At 40.8% G+C, this 24,804-nt stretch overlaps 1 protein-coding gene across 1 annotated transcript in view; it reads right to left on the reverse strand.

Moving 5' to 3' along the window:
* Nucleotides 1-346: 346 nt before the first annotated feature.
* The window catches only part of ZMAT3 (zinc finger matrin-type 3), a 38,403-nt gene continuing 13,945 nt past the window's right edge, over nucleotides 347-24,804 (reverse strand). Inside the window, exons 3-6 of the mRNA XM_043996663.1 lie at nucleotides 17,715-17,834; nucleotides 12,615-12,781; nucleotides 12,392-12,492; nucleotides 347-7,281 (exon numbers count right to left, since the gene is read on the reverse strand). Coding sequence (XP_043852598.1) covers nucleotides 7,073-7,281; nucleotides 12,392-12,492; nucleotides 12,615-12,781; nucleotides 17,715-17,834 — 597 coding nt within the window. The 3' untranslated portion in view covers nucleotides 347-7,072. The remainder of the gene's footprint in view (nucleotides 7,282-12,391; nucleotides 12,493-12,614; nucleotides 12,782-17,714; nucleotides 17,835-24,804) is intronic.

The following is a 24,804-nucleotide window of genomic DNA, read 5'->3' on the forward strand; positions in this document are numbered from 1 at the left end:
GAGAAAGGAGTGAATGTGGTGGCCGGTGGCTTCTTCCCTTACACAGGACTTGAAGTGCTTTTTTTGGTCCAGACCTGTGATTTCACTGCTATAGCCTAGGATCACACAGCCAATTATGTTTCTGACATTGACTTGAACCCAGGGTTTAGTGAGTGGGTAAATCTCTGGGTGTTATCTAAGATAGTGGGTGGGGGGTGGGAATGGAGGAGGAAGAGAAGTTGGAACAATTTTTTTAAAAAATTGATGTTAAAATTTGTTTTTACATATATTTTGGAAAATAAAATTCTATTCAAAAAAAAAAAGGGCAGCTAGGTGGCACAGTGGATAGAGCACCGGCCCTGGAGTCAGGAGTACCTGAGTTCAAATCCGGCCTCAGACACTTAACACTTACTAGCTGTGTGACCCTGGGCAAGTCACTTAACCCCAATTGCCTCACTAAAAAAAAAAAAAATGTTGCTAGTCAATTAACTATATTAATCCTTCAGAACTAAAAAAAATTAAAAAAAAAAACAAGTTTACAACAAATAAAAAAAATTCCAATAAGTAAAACACATTTTCTCATCATTCTTTTGTGGGCCCAGTGGCAGTGTTCGGTGGCTTTGAGGCGAGGAGTACACATTAGGAATTTCTAAGATTTAATTCTGGCTCACTAGGCCCCAGGCCAAATCAGCCAGGCTTTGCTCACCAAGTAGACATAAATAATAAAATATAAGGATATGCAATGGAACTCATTTATGGCTGAACAGCACTAGAGAAATGCTCTATGTATCATTAATAAGGCTCATGACTTGAGTACGTGCAATCAACATTCAATTACCCACCCTAACTTCTGCCAAAGGAGTTTGGACATTTACAGTCCTTGGTCAATCCAAACACTCCATTTAAGTCAATGGCGTCAATTTCCCAACCTCCCAGACATTTTTACTCCAACAGCTGAAACTTATTCAACTAAAAGGGTCAGTTTCACCTCATCTCTTTATACTCTCTTTTGTTCTCAGGCAGAAGAAACTTTCAAAATAGCCAAAGCACCCTAAAAGAAGGGTAATGGAACAGGAGGTAGAAAACCAGCTTGGAGAAAGCTCAGAATGGATACTCAACCAACCCTAAATGACCAAGAGTTGAAAAAAAATCATAGGTCAATTAAAAAAAAAAGCTCACAAGAAGGGGAATAAATTCTTATTTTCAATTTTAGAAAGAGTTGTAGGAAACCTTAAGATGGCATTCTTGAAATGATCCCAACCAAGGAGCTTCCAGATCTGGTGGGAATTGCCTCAGTAAATTCCTCAGGCACAAAGCAGAAGCTGGGAAAAGCGTGGTCCAAAAGAAGATCTATTAACCTAACTTTCTCAATTGAGGTGAAGTGGTACCTTAAAAAAAAAATGTCAGTGACTCAAAGGTAGAAGTGGATTCACAATATGGGTTTATACCTGGAAAGTAAGAGCTAAAAATGAAATGAAGCAGGGAAACAAAGTCCTCGGCTCTGTGGTCTGTAAGATGAACATCTTAATCAAAACAAGAAAAGACAATTCATGACCATAGAGGAAATCCTTTCTAACATATTACATTGGCAAACGTATAACCATGATCCCTCTGGAACAGACAGGTTAATGAAAAGAATGTAGAAATTAAGACTATTGCAAATATTAAACCTAGTTTCCCCACCCCAAATTCTATTTAAAGATAAATGAAAAAATGTATCATAACGGAGGGGGGAAGCTATCATTGTCACTGTGGGAAAACTGGGTTAATTTTCAGGAACCACTTTCTGATGGTCTGGTGTCTGATCAATAGGGAGTATTGGTCACTCTAAGATTACATGCAATAATAATGTTGGCATAAAGGATTGCACAAACCCACTTAGCTCCAGGCTGTCAATCTCTACACTGGAATTCAAACTAGCCCAGGACTGGCTTAATCAGTTTCTTCCCTCTTGGGGTTTGTGATCACTTGAGGACCTGCAGACACGCTTGCTTAAAGCCCAGACTACAAGTGCCTGCAGGTTCTTAAGCTTACTACTATTGCCAGAGGCAAGTGGCTATGTGGGCAAGGATGCACACACAACAGTGAATGGAGAACTGGCCTAGAAGCCAGAGGACCTGGGTTAAATTATTTTGATACTACACTTCTTTGGGACCTTAAGCAAGTCACTTACCTACTAAGACCATAAAGTTGAAGAGAAGGGCAGACTTGACTGGCAGAGGGAATTTCCTCACCTGGCTACTCTCTAGACCAGTGAAATCACAGGTGTGATCTTTATCACTATCCTACATGGGAAAAGGGACTCCTGAATGAGCCTTCCCCTTCAAAATAAGGAGAAATCACCAATCTGGGGGACATTAGCAGTTTTTTGAGAAACCATTTAAACAAAGGTCTGGGAACTGGTAAAGAAGAAACTCAACATTCAAATGAAGAGCTAGTACAATTTGGGGGGTAGGGGTCCCCAAACCTGTGATTTCATCTGCATATGGGACGTTGGGTGTAGAAACTAACTCTCCCAACTGAGACTGACAATTTATAATCTTCGACATTTGTTTAAAGCAAAGAGGCCCCAAAGTCTCTGGTGCAGGGCCACAAAGCCAGGGCATGCAAAAGTAGGCCCTGAATCCAGGTTCTTTTGGCCAGCCTCCATATACTAAGCCAGGTTACCCTTCAATGATAATTTTTTTAAAAAATATTTTTATTATTTGTGAACTTCAGGAAGAAAGATCAGACTATTTTTTAAAGATAATAAATTTAAGCATGTAGGTTAGTCATTTTTTTTATTTCCACCTGCACATTCCCATTAAGCTCATACTAATCAGTATAACTGATAATGTGAACCAATAACACCGAGTTCTCACATCTTGTACCTCCAATCTGGCCTCTCAAACTTTACTTTTAGAAGTGCAAAACTCAAATCTGAAGAAGCAAATGACTTCAAAATTCCCTGACTTCTCATCTAAGGAGAACAGGTATAAATATAGGCATGAGGGATGCTTTCCTCTGTCTTCAAGCTGGCAGTAGGGCCATCCACTTTACAGGAGGCTCTTGAGGATCATTTATCCATTTGTGCAATGTTTATGCTCATTTAAATAGGTCTGAAGCCCCTGTTCTAGGATGGAAGTTCTTCAAGGATCGTTTTTGCCTCTGTACCCCAAGGGTTTAGCACAGTATCTGGCACATGGTAAGTTTTTAATAAATGCTGGACTGACTAACTGATCTATAAGAAGGTTCCATGGAATAGAAACTCTAGCCATTTAATTTGCACAATACAAAAATGAGCTAAAAAAACCCATAACTCTTCATCTCGGCCATTATATTCCCAAAAATCTTAAGACAGCTTTAGCAGCTAAAGTTATAAGGAAAAACCAAGACAGAAATGTTTTTCCTAAGGAAACAATATAGGATTCAGAAAAGCTCCCTGGGCAACTCACAAAATTCACTTCAGCCAGGAAGGACAAGGAAACAAAACAACATGGACACAAGAAATATGGACGTCACAACCTGCTAAATAAAGCATTTGATATCCAAAAGAAGAACACAATCTTTAGTTACTTCCCCTTTTAGGTAGAGGAGACTGAATTACATAATACATGTGGTTTTCTGTCCTTTTGAAAAAATGTCAATGATCTAGCCATTTAAATGGGCCAGTCCATTTGACAACTGGGAGGCCTTAGCATCTTGCAATGAACAGCAGCTGAGGTGTGAAAACATTACATCCTAATGCCAATTTCTGAACACAAATTCTCTGTATTCAAAATGTTTTTCCATTCTTTCAGATGACCCTTGAAATCTACTGACTTTCTTTGACTAAACCAGTTGCCCTTAATGTTTTTGGTGTTTTTTTTTTCAAAGGTCCCACCTTTGGCTATCTGGTGAAAACTATGGACCCTTTCTTAGAATAATGGTGTGTGTCTGTGTGTATTTTTTTTTAATGGAGAATATAAAATACATAATAGGATTGCAAAGGAAACCAATTAAATTAGAATATAGTCATCAAAATATATTTTTTTAAAAGTTCACAGGCCTCAACTTAAGGATACCTCAAATTAAACATTTCCAGGGCTTTAGACCTTTCACAAAGACCATATGTGTGAGTCTATGCTCACATACAAATACACACACACACACATGAATACACATAACCCACAAATACTATTATGAATCTGGAAAGCAATAGGACTGAAACCCTAAAGCATTTTGTAGTAAGTCAGAGCTCAGTTTTAAAAAGAAAGAAAGAAAACCCAGCAAATCTCTCATCCCATTGCTCAAAGTACCACCAAGAGGGGGGCAGCTAGGTGGCGCAGTGGATAGAGCACCAGCCCTGGATTCAGGAGGACCTGAGTTCAAATCTGACCTCAGACACTTAACACTTACTAGCTGTGTGACCCTGGGCAAGTCACTTAACCCCAATTGCCTCATCAAAAAAACAAAAACAAAAACAAAGTACCACCAAGAGGCTACATGACCTAAGGGAATAGTCACTGGAAAGGAGGGGTGCAAGCATAAGAATTTACAACTATTGTGCAAACCTGTATTAATTCCAAGATATGCTCCCTGGTAACTTTGGTCATTCTCCTTTTAAAATATCACACCGTGTAATTCATTGCAAAAACAAATTCTAAACTGGAATCTATCTTAGGGATTCTTCCAATGGGCATGGAATGGAACCACAATGAATGACAGTGAGTGGTGAAGGCAGAAAGACTCTGGAGTCTGAAAGAGTAAGACTGGAATAGTTACAGGCAATCGTTATATGCCCAAACTGCTGGCTCTCTTTTAGTGCAAGGAAATTATAGCTAGGAAGAAATTATAGCTAGCAAGAGCTAATGTCTTTCATCCAACTTTCTTTTTAAAAAAAAATTTTTTAAACGAGGCTCCTAATGGTCATTAATACCACTGGGAGCCCACATCCTTAAGCCATGTAGGGTCATCCTTTCATTTACAAATTAGAAACATAGGTTTTATGGGGAAGTTGCTTATTTAAGGTCACACAAGTAGAAAGAAAATATAAGTATATTCCTAGTGTATGGAGCAGCTGGAAGGTTAGAGACCAAAACTCGATTCTATTTCATTTGCAAATGGGGACGGCTAGATGGCACAGTGGATAGAGCACTGGCCCTGGATTCAGGACACTTGACACCTACTAGACGTGTGACCCTGGGCAAGTCACTTAACCCTCATTGCCCCACCAAAAAAAAAAAGAAAAGAAATTAAAAAAAGAAAAAGAAAAAAAAAAGAGAGAGACCTTAAAGGCTACTGAGTCCCCAATTGCCTCACAAAAACAAACAAAACAAATGCATGACTAAAGAAGAGTGCAAACCAACTTCTGGAAAATAAAATCAGCATCCAGCATTTTCTCTATAGAGTTCTGAAATAAGAAGCAAGTTCTTCCTGGTACTTCAAACAAAAACTGAACATCCTGACATAATAACAGAAGACACAACTTCCAGATTCACAGAATTAAATTGCCAGCACAGGGATATTACATAGAGAGACCTTGAGCAGCAAAGGAAAGAATTTACAGTCAATGGGAAAGACCTAAAATAACCCTCAATTGCTCATTTTTGAGGCAGACCTCTAAGCGGTCACAGAGTTAATTGTCCTCCCATCTCTAGAATGAAATACCTATCCCTTGATACTTCTACCATTTTTCATAGAAAGCAAGTCTCTTAGCTGTCATCTAATTGTCCCCAAGTTCAAGTATAAAAATGAAGAAACTACAGTACTCTGAAATTGATCTCATATTCTACTTGAAGGAAAATGGAGAAGGGTGAGGACAATTACAAGAAATGCTGAGGGGCAGTTTAACTGAATAAGCAGCAAAAGGTGAAATTTGGACAAATGATACAAACTAAAATAAAATTCACAGAGAAATAGTCTTTTAAAGGAATTTTTAGCCTTGGCCCTTTTTAATTTAAAAGGAGCAAAAGGTTAGAAAAAAGTAGCAACAATACCGTCTTTCTGAGAAATGAAGTATACAATTTCGCCCAACACTACAAAGCACTACATAGGTTACCCAAGCACCTATAGAAGAGAAAGCAGGAAGCAGTCATACAAGGAAGAGAAGGTGCAAGGAGATGCCTAATTCGATGATCAGACATGCACAATATTCTAGAATGATTGTAGTCATTCCAGAGAAGATAAAGTATAAAAGGAAAGATAACCAAACACTATGTATTTAAATGCAGAAATGGTGAAAATTAAAAAACTTTTTTTTATCCTGCTTTATTTACAGAACCGACATTGTGAGTACCCCTTAGAACACTGAATAGGTTTAGCCTAGAAAATATAGAGGGAGAGAATGAAATCATTCATAATATCCATGAAATAGTTCAAATCTTAGGACAGGGAACCCCCACATAAGTTCATGTTATTATACAACATAATATGATCCTTAGATTGAAAACTATCATTCATACACACACTTTAACATTTTTTAAAAACTCAGAGGTTATTTAAAGTTGTTTGGACCTCAAGACACCCATAGCACAGCTGAGAACTACATAAAAAGAAGCTGATTAAAGTTGAAAATTATGGATCTATCAAGCAGAAAATAGTGGTAAAGAGGTGAAAGGCAGGCAGAGATCAGACATGGAAATGAAGCTTGGCCACAAAGAGGGTGGATTAGATGTTCGGGAGTTCAGTGAAATTCACACAGTGGCATACCCTTGTAGTTCTATGAAGAGATCACATTATAATAGGAATTAAAGTGTCAGGAAAGACTCTGAAACCATTTTTACCAATCATCCTAGTCATACTGCACCAAGATGGTAGCCCACATAAAGGCACGGAGAACTGAAACTTACACTTCCCTGCATCTAGTCAATTTCCAAAGCTACTTCCCATCTGGTAAGGCCAAGTGCCTTCTGAAGATTAGCTGAATAAAACTAACCTAAAAACCCATCATGACCCAAAAAGCTCATTCTTTTAACACCTCCAAGTATCGTTAGGTTTGCAGAGATCTCCACAAAAGCAGAGGCATGTATTCATGTCAAAAATGGCCACAAAGCAGGACAGGTTGACAGAAGGCAAAAGAAGCAGGCAAGACAAACTGCTTTATCTAAAATGACAATCAGAGTGAGGGAATTCACTATAAGTATCCCAGATTCTCCATTTCATTCCTGTACCGCTGCTCAGACACCTTGCTCTTATGTTGTTTACTCTCTAAATGCTGCCGAAACTCCATCTCTTCACCAGCCCCGGCATTACACATGGAGCAATAAAACTGACCGCTGGGAGTGACACACATGGCAAGGTCACGGGGAATCCACTGTCGAGATCGGGGATTGAAGTAAGGCCCTATTGAAACAGACACAAAAGGATAAAAAGGAACACAAGTGAGATGGCTGGGCAAGGTTTCAAAAGTACACCGGCAATACATAAAGCCATAAACCATCCATTTGTAAACTCAACTTTAAATCAGACAAAACGTGTAGGGAATTATATAGCTAGCATTTACATACTGTCAAAGAGGAGTGTTTTGTACAGATTATCTCCTCTAATATTCACAACAGGGGCAGCTAGGGGTGCAGTGGATAAAGCACCAGCCCTAGATTCAGAAGGACCTGAGTTCAAATATGGCCTCAGACACTTGACACTTACTAGCTGTGTGACCCTGGGCAAGTCACTTAACCCCCATTGCCCCACCCAAAACAAAACAAAACAAAAAAAAACTCTAACGTTCACAACCACCCTGTGAGGTTTTACAGATAAGGAAACCAAGTCTAGAAGAGGTGAAATGTCTTGCCCAGGATCACACAAACAGTAAGTGTCTTGGGTAGGATTTGAACTCAGGAGGCTTGTAGACTCCAGGTCCATTACTTTATCCACTACACCACCTAGTTGATCCCAAACCAAAAAGCTAGTAAGTGGATGCTATATGATGACTCAGTGCCTTATTGAATGAAGGCTTTGCCATTGAAACACAAGATCCTTTTGGTCCTACCTCACAAAGCTTCCAAGCTTGCCTCCAAATGATGAAGCCCTTGGAAGCAAAAGGACTACATTTTAGCAGCTCACATTTACAGAGCATTGTACCATTTGCAAAGCACCTTCCTGACAATAACCCCTGAGTCGTGGCTTCCCAGTATGTAGTATGAGTGTTAATATCCCTTTTCTAGAGCTGAGCAAACAAAATTAGAGAGGTTGTAGTCACACAGCTATTAAAACAGAAGAATCGGGACTCCCAAGTCTCACACCATGACACCAAATATGCTCCTTGCACAGGACAGAATCATCCAACCTCTTCCCTGAAAAGATACATTTCATCCAGTCTTCAAATGTCTTAAATGTTTTATTACGCTAAACAAACAGGAAAACAGAAGGCGCTGGATTAAAAAACAAACAAACAAAAAAAACAAAACTAGAGGACTAAGCAAGGACTCTTCTTGAGATCACAAGGAGTTCCTTTTAATTCCTCTTAGATCTGCTCCCTCCATCTCCCCCTGCCCCAAAACAAATGCTTCATGTTAACATGGAAAATGCCTAATGACCTGATTTTCTGAACAGATGGGCTCTGAGGGTCATGAAATTCTTCTTCCTGATTAAGCAAACCCATAAACAAGATCAGATAATGAACTCTAAAACACAATAGAGTCTCTCGTCAAGAAAATAGATGGTAGCAAAGAACCTTCCAGATAGTAAAAAAGATTCTGCAAGGTAGGGAACCCAGACTTACAAGGGAGCTGGCAGCCACCCCAAAGAGGGAGAGGGGTGGAGCTCTTAGCATCACTAGCTGCCTACCATGGCACTTTCCTATAACAACAGAAACTGCAAATAGCCAAGCCAAACCAATCACCTGGCTCCTAAGAAATGTGCTGCAATCTACCCAGATATCTGCTCCTCTCCAAACTCCCACAAGGGATCAAACATTGAAAGGTCAGAGTGCTAAGAATCTAACATCTAAAATATTAAACCAACTGATCTTATCTTTACAAGCCACTTGACTCAAGATTATCTTATATCTGCCCACACCCCGTCTTCTTCCTAAGAACTGAGGATAGGGACTAGATAGGTGATTTCATTGTTTAGAGTTGCTGAGAATATTAAAAGTGTTATTTGGGGGTCAGCTAGGTGGTACAGTGGATAAAGCACCGGCCCTGGATTCAGGAGGACCTGAGTTCAAATCTGACACTTACTAGCTGTGTGACCCTGGGCAAGTCACTTAACCCTCATTACCCTGCCAAAACAAAAGGTGTGACTTGCCCAGGGCCACATGGCCAATATGCATCAGAGGGAAGTCTTACGGGATCATTTTACAGATAAAGAAACTGAGACAGGTTAAGTGGCTCACAAAGAGTCACAAAATCAGTATGCACCAGAGATAAGACTTAGAGGATCACAGATGATAGGATCGTGGATTTAGAGCTGAAAGAGACCTTAGGGGCAGCTAGGTGGCGCAGTGGATAAAGCACAGGCCCTGGATTCAGGAGGACCTGAGTTCGAATCTGGCCTCAGACACTTGACACTTACAAGTTTGCCCCACAAAAAAAATAAAATTTTTTTAAAAAAAAATAAAGACACCTTAAAGGCCACTGAGTCAAACCCCTTCATTTTATAGATAAGGAAACAGGCTGAGATATTAAGCGACTTGCCCAGGATGACACAGCTAGTAAATGTCTGAGGCAAGTTCTAAGCTCAGATTTTTCCCACTCCATGTCTAGCACTCTATCCCCTGAACCACCTTGAACACGGGTCTTCCTGGCATCCAGACTATATCTCTACACATTGCACAACACTGCCTCTTTTTCCTTCTTCATCTTGTACCTTTTTTCCCTATCCTTCTGATATAGGAGGCAAAAAGGGGGTTAACAGAAAAACCTAAGATCCAAGCTCTCTAATTCAGATATGTGCTCTAAAAGGGATTCAGATCCCAGTTAATGGATAACTTACAAGTCAGGATGCTAAGTTCTCTTAACCACAGTGATCAGTACACATAACGGGAACAGAGGGAGGTAGGCCATGAAGGCCTAAGACTGTAACAATGAAAAAAATAACAGGCTATAGAAACTTAGACTAGAAATAAAAGAAAAATAATTATGTTTTGAAACTAGTCATGGGAACCAGAAAGAGACATGCGTAGAAAAGGCCAAATTTGTCCCCAGATTCACCTTATGACATGTAAACCCCCAAAACACACCTCCACAGAAAAAGGAACCACCTCGGGGGTTGGATTAGGACCCCAGGAACTCCAAATTAGGATAAGCCCTCCCCTGTACCTCCCCCAAAGGTGGAAATTATTATAATAAGTAGGACAAGCCCTCCCCTGAACCTTCCTAAAGTGGAGATTATTATAATGAGACTGATAATCAATTTATCCATACTATAAATATAACTGTCTTTTCTTTCACTATTCAAGAAATACCTTTCCACTTTTCTGGTTCTCTCCCTGTGGTCACTCACAGTATTGCAATAAAACTTGGGAAAATAAGTCACTGAGTCTTGTAATTTTCTTGGGACAACTCACCATCAATGGACGCCAGATTCCAGCCCACATCACTTCCTAATCACTACCCTCACTCCTCATTGTCCCCGCAAACACACCCTCATTGGAAATCAAGAGCAGTGGAAGAGTGACTAAAGCAAAAGACCTTATTTCTAAGACAACTAATTGATACTTATGCTTATTGCCTGGCATCCTCTTCAAAGCAGCGATCTGTGAGACTATCTCCTTATGCTGACAATAGTATCGTCACCCAATACATTTTGGGGGACTTCTATTCGAGAACCACCTTCCATACCTCTGATGCAGTCAAACATTCTTCACTATTTTAGGGATGGGTGCAATTAGCGGGCCACTGAAACTTCTCCGAACTCTCCGAATCAGTCATGGATCTCTCGAGAATGGTTATGATTTAGGGAGATGGTCACATGTCATCTGCGGCCAAATCTGGTGACTCAAGTTGATTATAATACCCTTGAGGAGTCTCAAGGTACAGACTCCTGTATGATTCCTAAAACAGACTTTGAAAGAAATACCTAAACAAGCATTCTCCAGAACCGCTGGGAGCAATGGTAGGGGGTCTTTGGAACAAAGGCAGAAGTCACTTAAAAGAAACAGTCATTAGATTACTGTTGGAATCTGAGGCTCAGAGCCTGGTGGGACCTTAAGAGTTCATCTAACCCCACCCCTTCATTTTACAGATGAGGAAATGGAGACCCTGAGAAGAGAGGTTCCTGTGCTCATTACCTCTCCTTCCTCAACCTCCCACTCACTTCTCAAGCCAGTGCAATGAAAACAGTTCTCTCCTGGATTACTCATGATTTCCTGAAATATCTAACCCAATTCTATTTTTCTGTATCATACGTTGTCTGGAATTATACCTCTAATACATCCATTTTCTATTATTTATTATTATTATTTTTTGTGGGGCAATGAGGGTTAAGTGACTTGCCCAGGGTCACACAGCTATTAAGTGTCAATTGTTAAATTTTTATTATTTTTTTTGTACATATATCCATTTTCTATCAGATTTTCTAGCCATATCTTGAACCTTAATCCGACATGTCTAAAATCACCTTCTGGTTAATCTGTAAATATCCTATATGTTATAGTCATTTGGGTGTTGTCTACCTATCGCCATTAGAAAGCATGTTCCATGAGGGCTAGGGCTGCATTTTTGCCTTTCTTTGAAATCTCAGCACTTGAGACAGAGCCTGGCATACAGTAAGTGTTTAATAAATGCTTGTAGCCTGCTTGCCTGATCTCTGAGCTCCCACATCCACTGGCCTTTCCTCAGTCCTTGGCATCTCAGCTGTATTTGATATTGTTGAACATTGCCTCCTCTGGAATATTCCCTTCCTTCTAAGCTTTCATAGCATTACTATCTCTCATCTCTCCTCTGGTTCCTGTGCAGGATCATCACCATATCCAATCTCCCATGCACAGATGTACCCCCATTCAGGGCTCTATCTTGGGCCCTGTCTTCTATTTTTTCACCATCTCTCAAGGAGTAATCTTACTTTACAGTCTCCTAGTTCTATATATCCAGCCTTCTCTCTCTCTCTCTCTCTCTCTCTCTCTCTCTCTCTCTCTCTCTCTCTCACACACACACACACACACACACACACACACACACACACACACACGCGCGCGCGCAAACCTTGGTCTTACTGACTCCAGGGCTACCACTCTACCCACAATGCCACACTGCCAAAGGAATTACTACTACAAACATTATTGGGGCAGCTAGGTGGAGCCCTAGAGTCAGGAGGACCTGAGTTCAAATCTAGCCTCAGACACTTGACACTTACTAGCTGTGTGACCCTGGGAAAGTCACTTAACCCCAATGGCCTCACCAAAAAACAAACAACAAAAAAATTCAAGGTGTGTGATAAGAAACAACAAAAAAAATTTCTTTTCAGACATTACTCTGGCTACAGGCAAATTAGGAGGAGACATATAAGGTACCTGTGTTATTCTGAAGAGCATGTGCATTCCTCCTATTCTGCATCATTTTATATTCATTCCCTTCCTTCCGGCTCCTCCTTTGACTCACCTCTGATGAATCCCTGAAGAAGAAAAATGGAAAACGAGGCATTGGGGAAAGGGAAGAGGAGGAGATGTGACTAGAAGCCTTGTTCACAAGCCCCCACACTATGTTGACAGTCAGAGAAGGGCGGGTAATACCTACAGGGACAGGTTGTTCTGGGCCTCCACAAGTCTTGTCCTCTTGGCGTGATTCTTCCCTTTATAGTGAGCCTGAGCCACAGCTAAGGAACTAAATGAAGCATCACAGAGCTTACAGTAATCATTCTCTGTGGCCCTGATCACTCTGCTACCAGGCTTAGAGACATCCACCTGACAAGAGAGAAACAACAGAGGAAAATGGCATCATCTGATATAGAACTCACAAGCAAGTTGGGTTTTTTGGCCCCTCTCAAAGGCCCTTCTTAGTGCTGAAAAACAACCCATCCATTACAGTATCATAGACTTAGCACCAAAAGAGACAGCCAACCCCTTCATTTTATAGATGAGGATTTTGAGGACAAGATGGGTAAGGTGACCTTAAGGTCACACAGGTGAAGTAGCAACATGGGACAGTAGATGAAGTGCCAGGCTCAGAGGCAGGAAGACCCGAGTTCAAATCCCAACCTCAGACACTAGCTGTATAACTCTGGGCAAGTCACTTAATCTCCTAATAAGCCTCAGTTGATAAGGTAAGGCTCTCCAATATGAGGGGCCAAAACTAGATGGCATCTGATGTCCCCTCCAGTTATAAATCTATGATCTGGGGGCAGCTAGATGGCACAGTGGATAGAGCACTGGTCCTGGATTCAGGAGTACCTGAGTTCAAATCCGGCCTCAGACACTTAACACTTACCAGCTGTGTGACCCTGGGCAAGTCACTTAATCCCAATTGCCTCACTTAAAAAAAAATTTTTTTTAATAAAAAATAAACCTATGATCTGATGGTCCTAAGTGACAGAGCCAAGATTTGAACCCAGATCCAAATGCAACACTCTTCCCATGCTACCTAAGAATGAAGTCTTTAATAATATCCTCTGTGCCCCTGGAGTCACATGGGATTCTCTGCTCCCTTCCCAGGAAATCTGGAGAAGCTGCTAGTTTTCTCTTATGCCTTCTGTCACCATCTCCTCCTTTACCTAGTCTCACATGAAGAAGTTACCCCTTTCCTTTCCAAGGCAAATCCCTCTAGGTACCCAAGGGATCCTATTCCATGCTGTTTTCTCCAGTAGATTGTCTCCTCTATCATCTCCACTCTTTCTCATTTATCATCAGTCTCTCCCTAAGGTGCCTACAAATATTCCCATGTCTCTCTCATCCTAAAAAAACAAACAAAAAAACCTAGCTATTGTCCTACTTCTGGCCTCCTTTTTGTAGCTAAACTCTTGGAGAAGGCCATGCATACCTCCACTTCCTTTCCTCTCACTCTTACCTTGATGGAGTCTGGCTTCTACCATTCCACTGAAACAGCTCTCTCCAAAGTCACTATTGATCTCTTAGCTGCCAAAGCCAGTGGGCTTTTCTCAATCCTCATCCTTCTCAATCTCTCTGTAGCCTTTGACACTGTTGATCTATTGGAGGGGCTTTCTTCAGTTTGTTGTGACGCTTCTCTGTCCTGGTTCTCTTCCTGCCTCTCTGAATGCTCCTTCTCAGTCTCTTTTGCCGGTTCTTCATCAAGATCATTCCCATTAACCATGGGGGGCCTGCACCTCTTTTCCCACTATACTAGTTCACATGGTGATCTCATCAGCTCCCATGGTTTCCATTTTCATCTCTCAGCAAATGATTCTCATGTATATTTATCCAGCCCCATCCTTCCTTCGACCTCTACTCTTGCATCTCCAACTGCCTATTGGATAACTCAGACTTATATCCCATGGATATCTTAAATCTAGTATTCCAAAACTGAACCCATTATCTCCTCTTTCCACTCACCTGTCCACTCTTCCTAGTCTTCTATCACTGTCCAGGGTGCTACCATCCTCCCAATCTCCCAGACTCACAACTGTGAGAAAATAATGGGATTTGGTAGAAGCCTAGGGACCCCACCTGAAGACTGATTTGGAATTGATTGAATTGGGTGAGATTGAGAACCTACTTAAGGTTGGTTAAATCAAGACCATGCCTGGCTGGCCCTGAGTGGGGTGTTGTTCTCAGAGGCTGTGTACTACAACATCAACAGAAGACCACCTTCAACCAATCACCTTGAAGGACCTCCCCTTCCAGGCGGGGACCAGGAAGTAGGAAGTGAGGCTGGCTTGTTGGCTCTATTCTTTTTGGTTCAGGAACCTCAGGTTGGTGGCAGAAAGGAAAGGAGAAGGAGGCCAGGCTGAACTTTCTGTACTTTCTATACGCCACATGTTCTCTCTTGACTCTTTAATAAATGCTTAATGCCAAAAACTGGTGCTGACGTTTCTAGCTTATAAGTAGAAACAAGGCGACCACACATTAGATTTTAAAGTTCACATCCCATTATTTTCTCACACAACTCAGGTATCACTCTTGACTCTGGAATATATGTGGCTCCTTGTTCAAAAAGACCTGGGTTCAATTCTAAGCTCTGCCAATGATGCCAGTGATATGTGTGTATACACACACACACACACTGAGACCTCTTATTTCTCTGGCCTCCATTTCCTCATCTGTAAAATGAGGAAGTTAGACAAGATGACATTTAGAATTCTTTTCAGCTCCAGATCCATTACCTATGTATGAGTAGAAAAGGAAGTAAGCCAATCAGAGAGGAAGAATGAAAATCTACCAATGTACATGCTAAATTTTACATTGGTACTCTAGAGGAAAAGGAGAGATGGATGGGTTGGGGGAGAAGGATGAGGGGCAGAGAGGAAGAAGAAAAAACAGATGACTTCCAAGCATGGATAAGAAATCCACAGGATCCAAAAGCAGTTAGCTTGCATTGTTGAATGGAGAACAAAGCCAATGGCAACCTCCATCCATCGAAGGATCTAGATGGGGTTACTAGTGAAGTGACTGTAATATGAGCAGAGCTGAGGAGAGCAAGCCCTGCACATGGAGTCAAAAGAGTTATTCCAGTCCTGCCACCACTCCTTAGTAGCTATGGGGTCTTAGTCAAGTGATCTGAATATTTCAACCTCAGTTTCCTCCCCTGTAAAATGGAAACACCTGGACCAAAACAGGTGTAAACTATAAATGTGAGATGCCGCAGCTTTCTCAGCTCCTGGCACCATACCATATCTTGAACTCAGGAATGTACTTAACTGTTTCTTTCATTCATCCACAAGGCACAAAGGCCCAAACTCAGGGTGTGGGAGTGGGGGCAGGAAAAGAGTTGATACATTTCTGGAAAACTGACAAGTCTTGGTAATGACTGCCTATGGGAGACAGAGAAATCAAACAGGGTCCCATGGCTTCAAACCTAGATGACTTGGAGAATGATGGAAAAATTAGCCAAAAGTCAGAACAGTTTGGGTTAGATGGGCAGGAGGGAGGACGAAATCTATTAGGAGGACCTTAAAAACTCTACTGAGGGGCAGCTAGGTGGTACAGTGGATAAAGCACTGGCCTTGGATTCAGGAGGACCTGAGTTCAAATCCAGCCTCTGACACTTGACACTTACTGGCTGTGTGACCCTGGGCAAGTCACTTAACCCTCATTGCCCCACAAAAATTAAAAACAAAAAACAAAAAACTCTCCTGAGATCCGTCTGTACCTAAATAATTTTCTCTTACCATCTGAGGAAAGCTAACCTAAGGCATAAGCAACCCCATTCTTATCTGCCCAATGTTCTTCAGCCACATTGGGGGAATTTCCAGTAACTGTCACTTCATATAAAGATGTTCTTCACAAAAATAGTGGAATCAGAGAGTTAAAGAGGACATCAGTGGCCACTAATCCAACCCATTCCCCAGAAGGATCCCCAGTATCCCAACTGACAAGTAGACAAGTCTGTATCCTGTGTCAGTGGAACAACATTCAAGTGACAGCAGCATCTGCTCTGATATTCTGGATGGTTCATCCTACAGCCGACCTGAGGCCTCCCTAAGCTACAAACCATTCAAGTCAACCAGCCAGCCACTAAAGGTTCTCTCTTGACTCAAGGTCCCCTTTTAACTCATGATTCTGTATTGTATTTCTCATATTTCCTAAGAAACTCATGAAATTCAGCAGTTCATTTTCATAACAATTCATGAGGTTGCCTGGTTTGGGGGGCAAGTATCATTTCATTTTAGGGAGTGAAGAGAAAGGAAAATAGTGTAGGTGGCTAGTATTGGGGGGGGGGGCGGGCTGGACAATGAGGGTTAAGTGACTTGCCCAAGGTCACACAGCTAGTAAAGTGTCAAATGTCTGTGGCCACATTTGAACTCAGGTACTCCTGACTCCAGGGCTAGTGCTTTATCCACTGCGCCACCTAGCTGCCCTGGCTAGTATTATTATTCCTACTTTACAGCCTGCAAACTGAAGTTGAAAGAAACAGAATTTGCCCCTCCCCCAAAAAACTTCAAGAAGCTGCCTGAAGGCAGGAGCTATTTCACTCTATCTTGTATCCCCAGATCCTGGTACAATACCTGACACAAAAGGGGCACTTAATAAATGTCTGCTGATTGATTGATTGGCTGATGGATGTTTTACCCAACAGTCTATATGAGTCCAAGGCAAATTAAGGAACAGACTCCTGTCTTATCCAATTCTTGAATTTATACCCCTTGAGCTATTCTCCAAAGATCTCTGAATTTTGCCTCAGAGGTGGATTTGGATTTTTGTTCAAGTTTTTCACTTGATATTGGAATCCAAAAGGAGTTTAAATCAGGCTTCCTGCAAGGTAGCCAGGAAAAGGGATTATTTGTGATGGAATGAGGTCCTCTGATTGTACATTCAGGAACAGCCTCGAAATCACTCCTTCCTCTCAGGCTGGCAGACCAGATTCACTTAACCTAGAAAGTGGAAGATTACAGAGAGACACTCCCATTAACTATATTTTCATCACATCTGAGCCACACTCAAAGTAAAATCTCCACCACTAAGTCTAGCAGTACTTTGTGTCCATCAAATCCAGGTCCCTGAATGAGGAGGAAGACAGGGCCACATTTCAGGAGTATTTGGCCCCCCTGTCTGATAATGGGTCTGCAAAAAAATTAAATGGCTCTCATTCCTGACTGTCTATTAATCTTCCAGCTCCCATCTGCCACAAAACAGCTGCCAGGACACTTCCTCATTGAGCAAAACAAGAAGATTTTGTTTCTAAGAAAGGTGAGAACTTTCTGACCAACATCTCTTCCCACCTTACCTGGGGGGGAGCTGGCACAACAGGAGGGGGTACAGGCTCTACTATATTGCTCATTCTGGTAGAGGGTGGACAGCAACTTGCCGCATAGTAATTCCGGAGTTTCTTACTATGATTTTTACCCTAGAAACAGAGTGATATAAGTCATTGTCAGAAGGAAAGTTTTCAATCACATGAGTCTTTTTTTTTTAAATAAATTCATTCATTCACTCATTCACCCAGCATAGATTAAGCACCTACGGTATGCCAGTCACAATGCTAGATACAAAGGATAAAATTGAAGCAGTACGTGAACCCAAATACTTTTCAATCTAGGGAGATACAATGCATAAAAAGATAAGTAAGATACAAAATATACAAAAAGTAAATGCAAAGTAGTTTCATGGAGGGAAGACAAAGTGCTATGTAGCAAGAGAAAGGAATTTTGGTCCCAAAATTCTTAACCTTTATGCATCAGAGATCCCTTTGGGCAGAGTCAGTCTGCTGAAGCCTGATGGCTTCTCCTCAGAATAATGGTTTTATATGCATAAAATAAAATATTTAGCAAGGTGTTGAAAACTATCTTTACATGTAACTGGAAAAAAAATTAAAATACTATTAAGATTGCGGGGCGGCTAGGTGGCGCAGTGGATAGAGCACCGGCCCTGGAGTCAGGAGTACCTGAGTTCAAATCCGACCTCAGACACTTAATACTTACTAGCTGTGTGACCCTGGGCAAGTCACTTAACCCCAATTGCCTCACTAAAAAAAAAAAAAAACACCAAAAAAATAAAATACTATTAAGATTGAAAAACAAAGTTAACTCCTACAAAACAAAGAAAAAGTATCTACCCTCCCAGCATGTTGTTGGGATCCAATAGAATAATGCCTCTCAAGTGAGTGGTAAACCTTCAAGATATTAGCAGCAACAGCAAGCTGTTAATCCTATCTACAGAATATTTTTTAGTGCTTGATTTAACCACTAAATTTTTGGACTTCAAGTACTATGATCTTTCTACTGTGCAATCATCTTATCTCATATTTCTGGAGTGTTTTTTAAGAAGACACTTCTCCCACAACCACTTAGTAAAGGATAGAATATATAATAAGCATTTCTCTCCCTCTCCACCATCCTTACCTTTTTCATCGCCCCCCCCCCCAATCAATCTATCAACAAGCATGAACATACTTGCTAAGCATTACTGTGTTAGACTCCAGGAATACAAAAACAAGGAGGAAACAGACCATACCTTCAAAGAGCTCACATTCTTTTGAATCAGGAAACTTAGACACAGATGTTGTGGCTAGCCAAGGGTCACATAAGAAGTGGGTGATGGAGTTGGAATTCAGATTCATGACCCCCCCCCCCACCAAAGACCAACACTAGCACACACTCTGTGACCATAACTCTGATTTTATCCAATCAATGACTCAGATAAAAAGCATAATCAGTACTAAATATGAACTTTGACCTCTCCTACTTCCACTGCAGGACTATGCTATTTTTTTTAAAGAGATTGGTTTATTAATTTTTTTCTTAGCATTGCTGGACGCCCCCCATCCCATCTTGCTCCCACCACTGATGCCGGTGGGTGAAGTTTGGGTGGCCCACCTCAAGTGACCTAGGAAAAGGCTGTTAGAGAGAGCCCAGCTTTCCAAACTTTGGTGATTTGGTTTAAAAAAAAAACAAATATCAAAATTTTGATTTAATGTTTCAAGCAGAATTTTTAACCTAGGGATAGTTGCCTTCTCTGATAGAAACTACATAAAATAAGCTTGCTACATTGAATAACATTCCTTCTAAAGGTCCCTATTTTTCCCCCTGAATACTGGTTTTTCTTTTCATCCTTCCCTTGAACATCAGGTAACAGAAGTGACAGGTTGTTTATCTAATTACCAAACATTTTATGAATACTAATAGTGGTGCAGTAGATAAGAGTGCCAGACCTGGAGTCAGGAAGATCTGAGTTCAAATCTGGCTTCAGACACTTACTGGCTATGTCACTTACCCCCATTTGCCTGTTTCATCATCTGTAAAATAAGCAGGCAAAGGAAATGGCAAACCGCTTCTATCTTTGCCAAAAAAAAAAAAAAAAAGGAACCCAGATGGACACACAAAGAATCAGACATGACTGAAATGATTGAACATAAATATTAATCCATATTTAAGAAAATAGGGAAGATACTTTAAAGGGAATTGTGTCCTCTCCAATTTGATATGAATAATAAAAATAACAACTCTCTCTTGACAGTAACAAATAACACAAGAACACTAGCTTTGGAGTCACAAGACCTGGATTCAAATCCAGTTGTGTAACTTTGAACAAGTCACTCCGACTTCTTTGGACCTGTTTCATCGTCTATACAATTAGGAATTTGGACTCAGTGACCCAACATCCCTTTTAACCCCTAAATCTATGATCAGTATGGCACAGTTCATAGACCTGGGTACAAATCTTGCCTGATACTTAGTTCCTGTGTGATGACACCAATTAACATCTCTGGACCTCAGTTTCATTATCTGTTTTTTTTTAAATGAGCTAAACTGAGATTTTGGGAGCCATTTCATCTCTAAACCTGTGATGCAGTATTAGAAATGGGAGGCTGTCAACAAGAGAGTGCCTTGTTTCTTAGGGGTTCCCCCCAATTTCGGTTCATAAATTCCCTCCTTGGAGCATCTCTCTACTCTGGATATTTTTGCTGATAAGACGGTGTTGTTGAACAGCACACCAGCCTTGCCCCTAAGGAGCAGCAGCCTGCAGATAGATGCTAATAAAAATGAAGGCATGGTTTGTCTCCAGTGATTTGATTTTTAAATTAAGTTACAACCAAAGCCATGATTTTGCAGCTATAAATATAAATGACCTCATTTTAAAATAAAACAGCCTGGAAGCATTTGGAGGCTGGCTGACCAGTATAAGAATCCCTGAAACAAGACAAAAACTGCTCCTAACTTTATGCAAACTTCAGAGCAGCCCCCAGATCTGGCCCATCATAGGAAGCAAGAAAATGCTCCAGATTGTAGAAATGTAGGTGGTACAGTAGGTAAAGCATGGGCCCTGGATTCAGGAGGATCTGAGTTCAAATCCAGCCTCAGGTACTTGACACTTACTAGCTGTGTGACCCTGGGAAAGTCACTTAACCCTCATTGCCCCACCAAAAAAAAAAAAAGTGATGTGTTAAAATACTTCAAGACACTGCTCAGACTGGACAAATAGCTTTCCCTTTTTATCAGTTAGGCAAACAAGCATTTCAATTCATTAATCGACAAACATTAGTTAAGTGCCTACTTATGTACATTTATTAAATAACTACTGTTTGTAATTTCCACATTAGAATTAATGAGCTAAGATTTCTGGGGGGAAAGATCATTAGCAGGAAAGGCATTTAATTTCTTCGTGCCCCATGCAATTCCCTTGGGCCTTGATTTCCTCCTTTGTAAAATGAAAGTGTGAGGCACAATGACCTCTGGGGTCCCTTCCAGCTGAAGATCTGAGCCTAAAATGACAAGTTGCAGAAAAGCTGCTGCCTATACCGATAGAATTAATTTCCAATATCAATGAAATCATAGGTCTAGACCCTTTCTAAAGAAAAATTCCATAACAAATCACAGAAAGTAAACTCTTCTTCCTCACTGGGGAAAAAAAAAGGACAGATTTTTAATAGTATCCCATAAAGAAGGGTGCTGAGCTTAGAGTCAGGAAAACTTGAGGTCACATCCTTCTTCTTACACTGACTCGGACGATTCCCTAGGACTTAATTACTATGCCACAGGGGGACTGCAATCTCAAGCAGTGGAAAGAATCCCACACTGGGAGATCTCTCAAGCCAATAAAATTGCCAGCCCTTCCACCTATGTTGCATGTGACAAAGAACAAAATCAGATGTCCTATCCCATAGAAAACAGGTAAGTATAAAGTTGGCTTTTCGGAAATTCTGAAAGACCTCTCTGATCAAAAGAATGGGAAGCAGCAGGGAATAGCAGATAAGAATATGTGACTTAGATTCAAGACGACCTGAATTCAAATCAGACACTTACAAGTCACCTAACGCTCTCAATCTTAGTTTTCTCTTCATAGACTCGTTGAGAGGATCGAATGAAACAATGGAAAATGGCTTTTCCAAACTCAAAGCAGCACATAAATGTGAGAGCCATTATCTCTAGCAGCTGTTCCAGATGTTCTCTGTGCTTTGTTTTTATATTCTTCCTTTAGAGCCTGTTTTCCTTCACATTTCTTACTCCAGGAACTCCAACCCAGTCTGATCCTTTTCCTCAAAGGAATTCTGCCCCTGCCCCTGGGTCTGTGTTCAACGACCTTGAAGCATCATCTCAAGGCCACACAATAGCCTTTTTCTCCCTAACCCTGTTTCCTCATCTGCAAACCCAAGATGACACCTAGAATATACCTACCTAGCAGTGCTGTCAGAGGGATCAAATGCAGCAACAAATGCCAAATATTTGGTGAAACTTAAGACCCTGGGTCAGAGGTGCTTAACATCTTTTTTGTGTCATGAACACTTTGGCAATTTGGGGAAGCCTAAGGACCCCTTCTCGAAAAATGTCTTGTTGCCTAAGCTCCTTATTTAAGCAAATGTTCATTTTCAGCTAAAGGTTAATGTAAATAAAAGATGTCATTTTTTTCCTCCATCCAAGCTCAGAGATGCTCTGAAATCTAGCCACAGACCCCTTACAGTCTCATGCACCCCAGATTAAGAACTCCTACTCTATATAAATATCAGCAATTATTATAAATATTGGTTAGGGTTTTGGGGTTTGGGGTTTTTTTGTGGGCAATGAGGGTTAAGTGACTTGCCCAGGGTCACACAGCTAGTAAGTGTCAAGTGTCTGAGGCCAGATTTGAACTCAGATACTCCTGAATCCAGGGCTGGTCCTTTATCCACTGTACCACCTAGCTGCCCCCTATTATAAATATTGTTGTTGCTGTTATTACTAATTTGAATTAGTTTCCCTTTGTCTACAACTCCTACAAGTAAGGGTAATATCATAGAACTAGGGCTGGAAATGAGCTTGGAGGCCACCTAATCCAACCCCCTTATTTTACAAATGAGGCAACCGAGGCACACAGAGGGTTAAATGACAGGCCAAGGTCAAACAGGGCCTGACTGAAAGATATGGGGATCAAACCTAGATACTATGATTATAAATCTAGGGCCTTCCATGGTACCATTCTTTCCACTACTTCCCTAGAATATGCTGCCCTACTCCTGTCACTCTCTAATTTAGAAATACTAAAGAACACCCTGATGATTGAGACATTTGCCCAATAATTTGCTTCCTGATTGTTTTATTCCCCTCCAAATTTAATGAACTAATTAGATGAGACTTGAAGTAGCTGGGGACCAGTGCTATCATTAATCTGATCACCAGCCAATCTTAGTGCTCATTGAACAGCAGACACAATCCAAATACTAGAGCACAATAAATCAGGGGGAAAATCTGAACTAGGGCCCATTTTCACTGCTGTCTATTTCAGGCTCACTGCTCAATACCACAGTCTATGAAGTATAAGGAATTCCTCCATGTATAACCAGCTCCTTCCATTGTTGTCTGTCCAAACTATTTAAGAAAAACTAAATCTACAGGTACATAAGCACCTTGGAAAGTAAAGATAGTTGGACAAAATAATCCAGACCTGGAGTAAGACAGACCAGGATTTAAATTTTACTTCTGATACATATTAGCTAGTTGTGTGACACTGGGTAAATCACACTTAGCCTCAGTTTTCTCATTGGTAAAAGGAAGATAATGATATCTGTAGTAGCCATCAATATTGTGAAGCTCAAATGGGATTAACAGATATAAAATGCTTGGTTACTCTTAAGGCACTTCATGAGATAACAATTGTTATTATCATTAAAATATGTATAAAACAACCTAAGTTTTCCCCTATAAAAGTAAATTACTGGGGGCAGCTAGGTGGTGCAGTGGATAAAGCATTGGCCCTGGATTCAGGACGACCTGAGTTCAAATTTGGCCTCAGACACTTACTAGCTGTGTGACCCTGGGCAAGTCACTTAACCCTCATTACCCCACAAAAAAAAACAAAAACAAAAGCATGTAACTGGGAAACAATGAAATACTTTAAAAAAAAAAGTAAATTACTTCCACAGTTTCTTTAAAAGGAAGACAAACAATCACAGAATTTTAGCATCCAAAGGGACCTCAATGGTCATCTACTCCAACTCATATCAAGTAAACAAAGCCCAACTATGACATACTCACCCAATGGGTCATCCCACCACTTCCGAAAGACCTCCAATGAAAGCCATATGTACCACATGTATAGGTGAAAATGTTCCTGTTTCCTGTTTTTCTTTTTGGAGACTGGAGACTCCCAATAACCCCACACTCATTTAGGCCCTTAATATTGCTCATCTGGACCATTTCAAATGACCATCTGGTCATCTTGCCTTTAGTCATTTCCACTAACTATACTATGCCCCCAACCATATTGGTCTTCTTGTTGTGGATATAGAACATAAACTCCTTGAAAGCTGGGACCATTTGATATTTGGTTTTGTATCCCCAGCACCTATGACGGGAAGTTATATGTAATAGGTGCCTAATGAATACTTTTTGACTGATTGAGAGGCATAATGATTCCTGTCTTTCCCCTACCCAAAACCATCAGTGGCTCCTCATTGCCACAAAAGGATTCAGCCTCCCTTCCTAGCCTGAACTCCTTCTGCCCTCTTTTATGGACCCTTCACCAGAGGTGTTGAATACAAAGCCCATGAAGGCAAATGTGACCCACAACACTACCAAGTATGATCTGAACTAGAATAAAATGTAAATGAGAAATATTTAACAAAATTAAAAAAAAAAACAATGAAGCATAGATATCTAGGTGAATATGCAGCATGCAGGGATCCTTATGTATAGTTTTATGACTCCTACTTCCATCTGAAGGAGGCATAGGACCCCACTGCCTGACCCTACTATCCAGAGGCTGAATGATCTAGCAGCCTGGGAAAACAGGAAGCCCTGGGTTCAATTCTTTCCTCTGAGTCAAACTAGCTAGCTAATCATGGGCAAGTCACTAGGGATTCTATAAAGCTATAAATTAGATGTGTTGCAGGACTGTATGCAGAG

This window comes from Dromiciops gliroides, chromosome 3, assembly GCF_019393635.1.
Source record: "Dromiciops gliroides isolate mDroGli1 chromosome 3, mDroGli1.pri, whole genome shotgun sequence".
Classification (NCBI taxonomy): Eukaryota; Metazoa; Chordata; class Mammalia; order Microbiotheria; family Microbiotheriidae; genus Dromiciops; species Dromiciops gliroides.